This window comes from Apium graveolens, chromosome 10 (genome assembly GCF_009905375.1).
Source record: "Apium graveolens cultivar Ventura chromosome 10, ASM990537v1, whole genome shotgun sequence".
Lineage (NCBI taxonomy): Eukaryota > Viridiplantae > Streptophyta > Magnoliopsida > Apiales > Apiaceae > Apium > Apium graveolens.
In genome coordinates, this window is record NC_133656.1 from 124511349 (window position 1) to 124522725 (window position 11377).

Sequence of the window (11377 nt, forward strand, 5' to 3'; positions counted from 1 at the left end):
TAACTATGATTAGCCTAAGATCCAAGAATAAGGCTAAGATTAATTTATGAGGCGCCAGAAATACGTGCAGACGAGTTTTTAATGTCAACAACTGCCAACTGGTTTTAGACAAATGATTTTCACAAAATAGTAATTATATGACCAAATATAACAAATTATTGGCACATAATACAACATTTGATATTTGATACGTAATTGGATAACATAGGGTATCTGTTGAATCGACTGGAGAACCAGTTCAGGATGAGATATCAGAACTCTTAACTGTTTCACTTGTTTTAATAGGAACATCAGTTAATACAAGTCACTGATGAGCAGCGAAAGGAACTTTCCCAGTTATATTCATTACGGTTCTCACTTCTAAACGTTCTTAGGGTGATTTTGGTTCTCAACTGAACTCAAAACACAGGGGCATTCTGGTTAAATAGATCTATGCACTGACGAAATGAGTAAAGACTTAAGATAGGCAGTAAATACAGAGTTGGACTGAGAAGTAAATAGACTTTCTATATGTTGTTTAAGGTGCATAAAAAAGTTTTCTTTAAAAAATACCGTTTGTAGATTTATTTTTCTGACTGAATAAGAATTGAACACTCTCGATGAACTTTTGAAGTTTATATGCTCTGACATGCTATCTGCCGCTTAGGTCCACACAGTGGTTTTGGAGAACTACAAACTTCTGCCTCGGTATTTGTTGAGCCCTGTTCTGCTACTTTGTGCTCAAGGAATTTAAGAAGGCCACAGATTGAAACTTCAGGATCGTTGTTTTTCATCAACTCTCCTGCAATCGCTGCAGGAGTTGTATCTGCCCTTTTTAAAAGATCTTCAATCTGGACGAAGTGTGGATGGTGCAGGATGCCTAAATAGTTGAAAGCTAGCTGCTTGAATGCAGAAAATGTGCAGTAAGACATGTGTATGTGCATGTCCATACGGCCTGGCCTCAGTAATGCGGGATCCAGTTTTTCTATGTGATTGGTCGTGAAAACAATGATTCGTTCTTCTCCGCAACAAGACCAAAGACCATCAATAAAGTTCAGGAGCCCAGAAAGTGTTACCTGAAAAACAATCAATACCAAACAGTTCAACCAAAAGACCAATATGTCGCAGTATTAAACAACAAAAGTTTCTAGGAGCGAATTCCAATATTTTACTTATGACAAGTATTCATCAACTGTGTTATATTTAATAATTAAGTTGTATTTTCTCATTTTCTGTATGTCATCTAGCAGACCTTCCCTGGGAGGCTGGGACCACATATAGGCAACTTCTGCAATTGCAGAAGCAATAAGCAGCAGGGCAAGTTCACTGAATCAAAACCTCTGATAAATACTTACTCAATTACTCCAAAAAACCTGCTAAAAATTGTCTACTATATAACAAAACTAACCTTCTCTTTAGTCGCATCAGGATCATCCTCGGAGTCTCTACTTTGTAATTTGATAGAACAATCTATATCCTCAATGACCAGTATTGACTGGCTGGACAATGAAAGCAACAATCGCCTTAAATCTGAATTATAGCTTACCTCTGTTAAATCCAAGTCATAGATGTCAAAATTGAGATAATTAGCCATCGCAGCAGTCAAGCTTGATTTTCCGGTACCAGGAGGTCCATACAACAAATATCCACGTTTCCAAGCTCTTCCAATTCTTTGGTAGAAATGCTTCCCTTTCTTAAACGTTTCTAAATCCTCTATAATTTTATTTTTAAGCTTTGAATCCAGAGCCAAATTCTTGAAGGTCATTGGGTGGTCAAGATTAGTATCCTCTGAATTCCATTTGCCACCATACCCTGCCGTTCGAATCTTTATCGCCTTGGTTTCTTGTTTGATGACTTTTGATATCTCAAGAACACGTGCCAAGTAAGTACTCACCACCTTTTCTTTATGTTTTTTGTGAAAACTCAACTCGTATGATCTAACCTCGGATTTTAGAGTTGCATTTAGGTCTCTTAAATGTTGTCCCGGGCCGTGATGACTCGATGATTTAGCTTCAGTACTTATCAACTTCCATTTGACTTGTACATCTTCAAAAGAATCAAAGACCTCTTCGTCTTTATCCACTGTGATCACAACATTTTTCTCATTTTCAGACTTACCAAGCTTCATCCTACGGGTCGATGAAGTGACTTTAGTGGATAAGTAAATGTCAGCTGCCTCAAACATTTGATTGCGTGAAAGACCTCTAAATTCTTCAATAACAATAGTGAATTCCGAAGAGAAGTACTTGAAAATTTTGTAAATCTTAGAGGACACATATTCATTTAGTTCGTTGGGAACAAAGTCATTAGTTAGGCTTCGGATTATCACGGCAGAAGCAGCAAGTGGTGCAAGTATTGAGAGTACAGATCTTACACTAGGCAGATTTTCAACAGACATTGTGCTTGGAAGAATCAAATTTTGAGGAATTCCTGATAAAACGAATTATGCCTTTGGTTAGGTGTTTTTCTATTAAAAAACGCAGCAACTACATATGTAACCACCATATAGGAAACAGATAAAACTGTAAATTCATAGCATAGATAACTGAAATTATGATAGTTTAAACAACCAAGAGTGTAATGGTATTTATTTTTTTAATTTATCTTAAAAGAACTCATATTAGTATCTAAAATTTCCTTTTTGCGAAGACCATCTACTAAGCTATTAGCTGAGAAGGCTGAAAGTTATTTTAAAATCCAGAAAACAATGCCAGAGAGGTCCAAAACAAATGTCAATGACTAAATTGATATAAATTTCCTAGAAATCTGAATTGACATAACTACATAAATCTATGACTACATAGAGATATAAATAGATTTGGGGCTAAAAATTATAAATTTTTATCTCCAGCCAAAGCTGAGTTTCGGATACTAGTAAGGCTCAAAGTTTTTCCTTCTACTAATCTTCTAAGGTCGGTCGGGGAAAACCTAAGTTAGCCTCTTGAGTATTGACTACGTATAGAGAGAGTGAAAGGAAGCATTTAATATGTTTAGTTTTCATATTGCTTATTCTTGAAGCAACTCTGACAAGGGCTGTCAACGCCATTGGTATGACATGACACTCTTGTTAGCATACTATTGGAGTTGCAAGTGTGCCGAAGAGATGCCAACGAGGTGGAATGGGATGCCAAACTTAAGTTGACATTCCATAAAATAGGGTGCCAACAATTAAAGCACCCTATTTTGAGTCTAACAAATTGAAAAAATAAATAAGTTATGATCTGAAAATATCCAAACGGAATTTAATCTGAATTTTATCCGCTTTTAATCCGAATTAGACCCGATCCGAATAACATCCGATCCGATCCGAATGGTCTCCAGTTATGTCATAATCAGAAAGTGGATCCAATCCGAAATTGATCTGATCTGGTTATCCGTGTGCATTTTTTATATAAAAAGGCACCAAAATAAAAGATAGAAGATATATATTATTTTTAGTGATGCAGCAAAGTTAGCATGTCTTCAAAGGTGTCAATTATTGAAGTTGGTCTTATGTTTCCTTTCATATGGTTAGGTAATCAAGGTAATTAGTAATATATTGTTTGTGGATCAATAAATTATGAGAACACTAGGATGAAACGGATGTAAAATTAGAACATTGTGTTCTTGTCAAAGAGTTGGAACGTTATGTATTATATAAAGTAAAAGTAGGGAAATAGATGTTGTAATGCAGGTTCTGATTATCAAGTTTCAGCTGGGAGATCAGATATCCTTGGGAAGACTCTTGTAGTATTATTGGTGAGCATAGGCCGAAGTTGAACACTAGGATGAATATGTAATGTACTTGTGTAGTCTAAGCTAGTCCCTACTCCGATAAAGGTACAAATGTAAATTGGACACAGTTTTAATCAAATACTTAAAAAGAAAACATATAAATGTAGGAAAAGTTGAATGATATTAAAAGGAACTCACCGGATAAATGCAGGAGCTGGTTCTAGCGAGAGAGATGAGAGATCTTGAGGTGTATATCCCAGAGGATGCTCACAAACAAACCTCTTTAACTTATACAAACTTCAAAGCCCAGCGCCCACTTGAGTCTGATGTCATCAACTTGATGTCATGCCCATTTTTGACCAAGATATTGACTAAATATGATTTTTCAATTAAATCGATCATAATAACAATTTGGATTTTACCATTAAATTGTTGGTTTACATTTGTAACATGTTAAATACTCATAATCTATAAAATAATAATATTATTAAAATAATATTTTTTTTTCTGTACCAATATAGTGCAGATAACATATTTTTTTATTCTAGATAAAGTTTGGTTAACTAAACTAATTATTTTAGAAGTCCTGAATCTATTAATTTAAAGAGGTTCAACTATGAAGAATTTTTTATATATTTTTTCTAATAAGTCATATTTCAAAAGGTGATTTATAAATATGTCATATTTTTAGTTGTATTTATAAATATATTCTAAATTAAACATTTCTTCTAATTTAAAGTTAAATATGATTAATTTTACTAATACACGTCTTTAAAATATATTTTTATCACTGACTCAATAATGATATATAAATTCCAAATTAATAAAATTAGTACTTATCCATTACCTTATAAACATCTACAACAATAACTAATTTTTTTAATTCAAAAAAGGACTAATCAATAATGAAAGGTACGAAATTAATTAAATACATAGTCATATGCTCTTTAACCTTTTTTCCAAACGATTTGTAATCTTCTAAACGTTGTTTTGAGAAATCAGTCATGAAAATTTCGTAAATCTTATCCTGGACATTATAAAACCAATATAAAATCAAACTCTCGATAAAACTAAACAAAACTTAAATGGAAGAAAAACAAGAGATAAATTAACAAAATAAAATAAAAAAATAATTGAGATTTTCGGCGACAAAAATTGAACAAAGCCCCTCACATTAAGAGAAAAAATGCTAGAGAACAAAGCAAAAGATGTTAAGATTAATATAATAACAATTAGTTAAACTTTATTTAAATGAACTAAATAATAGTTCAAAGTTACTTATTAAACACAAAATTTACTTTTATGAATAATTATGCCACAATAAAAGTTAAGTGCCCTTATTTTGATAAAAAAAATGAAGTGATTTGAAATATATCATAAAATATAAAAATTTTATTTGATATACTCATGTTACTTATATAACTCGTACATACCCACATATTTAATTTTTTGTAAAATTTATTCATAACTACAATGAGAAAAAATGACAACTTTAAGGGGTGTTTAATTCACCATTTTTCCGAAAATCTTTTTTATGAAAATTAGAATAACAGAAAATATGTTCCATTTAAGTATTTTTCCAAAAAAGAAATAGAAAACTAGAAAACATGTTTTTCAGATTATAACTACATAATTGAAAATTTTGAAAAACATATTTTAGTGTTTTCTAAACCTAGAAAATGAAAAACAAGCGGGTGTTACAACCTTAGTTGTATTTATGAACATCCAAATTAATATTAATTATGAACACAATTTCTAGTATAATCATTTCATTTATAACATTCTAATGTAAATTAATATTCATTTGAAACCTATAAATAAAAGCTTAAGTAATAGAGTATAATATATGAAAATGATAAAATAATGTTGAAAGTTTATTTATTTTATTTATAATTCTAGTATAAATATCTAGATTGACCATTTTTATCATTAGATTAAAGTCTAGAATATCCTTGCTTGAGTTAAAAATACAAATACTATTTCTTCAATTGAAAATGCATTAATGTCAATTAAAAATAATTATGCACTTGAAAATGATAATGTTGAATATTTTTATTAGTTTAGATATGTAAAAGAACATGCGTGCATCACTTGAAAATAAATTAATGTTAATTAAAAATAATTATTCACTTAAAAATAATAATTTTAGATTTCTTTATTAGTTTTAGATATGTAAAAGAATATGAGTGTAGCCAATATAATAAAACAATGTTATCAAAAGTCAAAATTGTTGTTAATTATAATTAGAATTCATAAAAAGAAAAACATCCCTGTGCTAAAATTTTGTTTTGGAACAGGTATTTGTGGTTTCCATTTTTTCTAAGAAATAAAAAAGTTAGAAAACTTTAGAAAATTTAGAAAAGAAAAATTGGAAAAAATTTCCACAAGTAAACATGCCCTTAACTTCTTTGTGAATTTTTTAACAAAAATAATCACTTTTAAAAAATTGGTGAATTATAACCATTTTAATACACATTTAACATTTACCTATGTCCTCTAATCTTTTATCACAATAAATAGGAAAAAAATGATAAAAAGCTGATAACTATATTATCACATATCATATCGGATGGACAATTTACATATTACGCATTTTGTGTGTGTTAGGAAAAATGATTGATTAAAATAATTTAAAATAATTGATATGTAAAGTTTGCTAATGGTATTTTTCTGAGTGGAGTTGGCTATAATGATTATGTATATTTTAAAATTAGCATGATATTATTATTTAAAGTTATTATAAAGAAAATATATTATTTTTATATGATAACCGATGACGTGGGATTTCATCACAGGCTTGTAATTTAGCATGACCGTAATTCATGACCCACTTTATTTTTTTACATATAAAACTTTATATTATACACATATGCATAGATTTTTCACATTTTAATCTATATAGAAACTAACCTAACATATCAATTTATACCCTTAAATCACGCCATGATTATAGCAGTTAATAATACGTTTAATTTTTTTTTAATTCTACTGTTTCTCCTCTTCATCTTTCTTGTTTTTTTCTCAATTTTCAAAATTGTAAATGTCTCTCATATTTCTCTCGGCAATTCACACACAAAATCAAATCATCATTTTTTCTCCTTCTTCACCTTTTTTAATTCTCTCAATTTTCACTCTCCATATCAATATCACAAAGCATCTCTATTTTTAAATTCTTAATTGCTTCATATCCTTGATCTGTGTGTGTATATATTAATATTGTGATTATTTATGATTTTTTGTTCAGATGAAGACATATGTATGTCATTAAAAAAGAAGGATGTCAATGGGTTATACTAGATCAGGTATATGTCATTAAGCCACATAAACTGTTAATTATAGCTTATCTACTTCTCAGCCAATTTTTTATAGTTACTTATGTAGCATACATGTTTGATGAAATTTCCAATAAAGGTTTGTTCATCACTATCTATATTTTATATTTTGTTAGATAACCTCATCTCTATGTGTGTTTTATTTGAAATAATTTATAAATAATAACTTTTGTTATGGATATAAAACCAGGGTGTATTAATTGCTGTATTTACTACTAGGGTTCGTGAGTTTCGAGACTCGATTTGAATGTTGTTGTGTCTCGTGACTCGATCTGCCTTAATAAGATGCCTACGTACCTTGCTGATTGCCAATGATCAAATCAAAAAACCTAGTTCTAATTTGTGGGGTAAGGCCTCTTATATAGATGTTGGGAGTCCTTGAATTGGACTAGGGTTAGGAGACTTGGTGGGCCAGTCTCAGAATTAGAATGGATTTTGGAGTCCTATAATGTAGAAAGTTGATTCCTTATCCTATGGGATTTCTTGGAGGCCAATATCCAAAGAATTATGTCCTCATTTGGGCTTTACTGATCAGCTGATTTATCCCTTATTAATTAATTAAAAAATTAATTAATATTTAGGGCTATTGGGTCTTCTTTGTTCCATCAGGCCTAATCAATGTGTTAACGTTCTTGGTTTGAATGTCATACATATGGCCTTCTTTAATGGGCATTGCAGTCCTAGGTGCAATTAATGCAACTAAGATTTATTTTATCCCCTATCATTTGCCCCCCAAATTCTGGGAAACCGTAAAAGATTTCGCAGAAATTAAGTTCACTTATTCCCTTACAGGGTATCGTTTCTTGCGTAAAGTGTGGAGCGACCTACACGTTTACAACGATTTACCTTGTACGTGGCTTCAGACTTTTATCAGGACTCCCCTATTGTTTTCTTACATTATTCATGTTTCTAGGAATTTTCTATTATTTTTCCTTAGTTTACAAGAATTTTCCCTTAATTTCTGGGATTTTCCTTAATTTACAGAAATTTTCCCTTAATCTCTGGGATTTTTACTTAATTTATAGGAATTTTTCCTAATTTCTGGGATTTTCCTTAGTTTACATGAATTTTTCCTTAATTTCTGGGATTTTTCCTTCATTTACAGGAATTTCCAGTAAATTCTGGGATTTACATGAATTTTTCCTTAATTTCTGGGATTTTTCCTTAATTTTTAGAAAATATTCATATTTTTATGATATTTTTGAGGAATTTTCTTAATTTTCAGAAAATATTCATAATTTTTCTGATATTTTTGAGAAATTTTCTTCATTTTTAGGATTTATTCCTAATTTCCAGGATATATTCATAATTTTTCAGGAATTTTTCAGGGATATCCTTAATTTTCTGCAATTTTCATGAATTTTCTTAGGAATTTTCCCCCTTTTCCTTTTTTCTTTCATTTTTACTCTTTTTTAAATGTAATTTCGACCAGGAATCTTTTCGACCAGGATTTTGGTCGAAGAACGTTCCTCTTGGTTCTGGTCGAAGCTCATTTCGAGCAGAAGTAGTCGATCAGAGCTGTTTGACCGAATAAAGCTCCCATTAAATCCTTATCGTTTGTGATTTCAACCAGAGCTGTTCGACCAGAATCCTGACCGAAATTCGGTCAAGATTTATTTGCTAAATTAGCTTTTGACCAAATAATGTCCCTGTATTATCTGATTGTGGGATTTTCGATCAGAAACCTTCGATCAGAATTCCTAATCGAATTTTCGGTCAAAACCTGATGCTTGTCTCTTTTTGACCGAATTAAGGGCCATTATTTTCTGGTCGTGGGCATTTTCGAGCAGAAGTTGTCGACCAGGAATTAAATCAGAATCCTGACCGAATGTAGGTCATGATGTAGTTCTTGAATTTTAATTGGGCTAAACTTCAAAACTTGGGCCTTTCATTGGCTTTTTTAATATGGGCCCAATTTTTCAGAAATGGGGTCAAACTTCAATCCTTGGGCGCCCAATTTTTCTGAAATAGGGCCAAACTTCAATCCTTGGGCTGGGCCCAATCTTTCTGGGCTTTTAAGCCCAAAATCCAGAATGTTCTGGAGTTTCACAGTATCCTTTGAATTATTTATATAATTCAATATTTTATTTTCCAGAATTTTTTAGATCTTTCTAGAGCTGTCCAGGTTTGGGCCCAAATAGGCTTTTGACCGGCTATAGCCGGTTAAACTCCCCATTCTACCGGCCCAAATGACCGGATGGGAGTAATATACATATGTGGGAGAGGAGTGTGATTTCTTTCACACTTCACTTCTCATTTCACAATTCACTTCTCACTTCTCACTTCTCTCCAAAGCTCTCCCCTATCTCCCTTCTCTCCTGCCTTCAAGAATTTTACGGTAGAAAAACAACCCTTCTTCGGCCTCCTTTCTACTACTCCCTCAGCCTCAAGTTCTTCTCCTTCCTTCATTAATGGCAGATAAGAGTTCTGAGAGGGCTGCTAAGATCGCTTCTGCTTCTAAACTAGGTAATGATATCGAAATCCGCTTTTCTTATATGTCATTAATAGACATGATTAACACTAGGGGGGATGAATACCCATCTAATGCACATTTAGATTCATTTGACTATTGTAACAAATGGTACAATGTAGATGCTATTAACAAGCTTAACGCAACATACAACGTCCGTCCCCCCTTAGGATAGCCTCTGCTGAAGGTGGTGATCGCACATGCCACTAGAAGTCCGACACTCTATTCATCTATGCAGATGCCCTTACTGCAGGGCTTAGGTTTCCATTTCATGAGTTCATTACCATTTTATTAGCAGACTTACAAATTAGTCCTTATCAGCTTCCCCCTAATGCTTGGAGAAATATTTTATGTTTCATGGTTTTGTGTCTTAGAAGCGGTTTCCCTCTGTCAGTAGCTGTTTTTAGGAAAAAAATTCAGTGTTACAATAGTTCTCAAAACTCTTGTGGCTGGGTTTATATTAGACAAAGGCCCAAATACAAATAGATTTTTAACAGTGCCTTGATCCCTGACAATAACCAACACTGGAGGGATATCTTTGTCGGGCTTCAGTGGGAGAATGGAGACTGGGGCACTCTCTTTAGATCTTCCTTCGGGAAGGTCAGCGATGGTAGCCTCAAATTCATTCACCTTACTCCCGAAGAGACTATCATCTATAATGAGCTCACAAAGGATAATGGCGTAACTCCCAACTGGATTTATTAGAGGAGTTTTCCCTGATCCATGTGGGGCTTTCCACAGTTTCTATGCAGGGTATTTTTCTTCCATTCTTATTTTTACTTTCTTTCATGCATTATTGACACCACTTATTTTTGTTTCTCTTTTGTTTTTGCAGTTGCAAAGGAAATCAATGAAGATAACCTGCCTGTCGTTGAGGAAACATCGAGGATGAAAAAGGCCTGGCTAACAGGGTTTGTTAGATATATTTGATAATGTCATGGCTAATATGTTTTATGTTTAGCTTTCAGATCTTACTGAACATGATAAATCAGTACTTAACTGTTGATCAGTACTTATACTGGAAGTCAGGACTTAAGGGTATCAGTACGTATGTTATCAGGAGATAATCATCAGAAGATAGATATCAGAACTTAAGTGCTGAAGGATAATCAGATAAGGACAGTAGCTGATTAAAGGAAAGAAGATTGAGATAAACATAAGAAGAGATACGCATGAAGAAGGAATTCCGTGAAAAATGGAATACTTGGAAGAAAAGATATCTGATTGATATATTTTAGGAAGCAGAATTATATTCCATATCAATTAGCGATTATCTTGTAACTGTGTAGTATATAAACACAGACATAGGGTTTACACTATAAGTGTTATCATTATTAGAGAAGATTATTCATTGTAACCCTAGCAGCTCTCGTGATATTTGTTCATCACTGAGAGGTAACAGTTCCATACTGTAACAGAGTTTATTGTTTCAATAAAGCTTGTTTTCTGTTACTTAAGTTCTTAAAGTTCGATTTGAGTGTACTATACACTCTATTCACCCCCTCTACAGTGTGTGTGTGACATAACAGGGTTTAATACCCGTGGGAAGGCTTTGGAGCCTAGCTTCTTGAGGAAGCATAAGGAGCCTATGGTGGAGGCTTCCTCAGGGGGAACTGAAGTCCCAATTGCTCCTGCTTCTGCTGCTGCTCCCACTTTTGTTGCCATTGGTGCTTTCCGGCCTCTCTGGGGGTTCCGTCGGGGGATACCGTGGTTGGATCCACGAAACATGCATGGGATTGGTCCTACCACTCTGTGACCCCTAAGGACTTCACTGATATCGTGGCGGGCCCAGATTTGGAGAGGATAAAGCTCATGGGCGCTCAGTCTCTGGCCTCAGTATGATCTCTCCTCTTAAACTCTTTTTTCCTTTATATACTCGTAG

General features: G+C 32.9%; 1 protein-coding gene across 1 annotated transcript; it reads right to left on the reverse strand.

Annotated features, from left to right (window-relative positions):
- Positions 1 to 311: 311 nt before the first annotated feature.
- On the reverse strand, positions 312 to 4008 carry LOC141693437 (AAA-ATPase At3g50940-like). Its single transcript, XM_074498540.1, has 3 exons — positions 3892 to 4008; positions 1388 to 2409; positions 312 to 1055 (listed from the first exon to the last, which is right to left on the reverse strand). The coding sequence occupies exons 2-3, from the start codon at positions 2375 to 2377 to the stop codon at positions 615 to 617; spliced, it is 1431 nt and encodes a 476-aa protein (XP_074354641.1). The 5' UTR covers positions 2378 to 2409; positions 3892 to 4008; the 3' UTR covers positions 312 to 614.
- Between the last annotated feature and the right edge of the window lie 7369 nt (positions 4009 to 11377).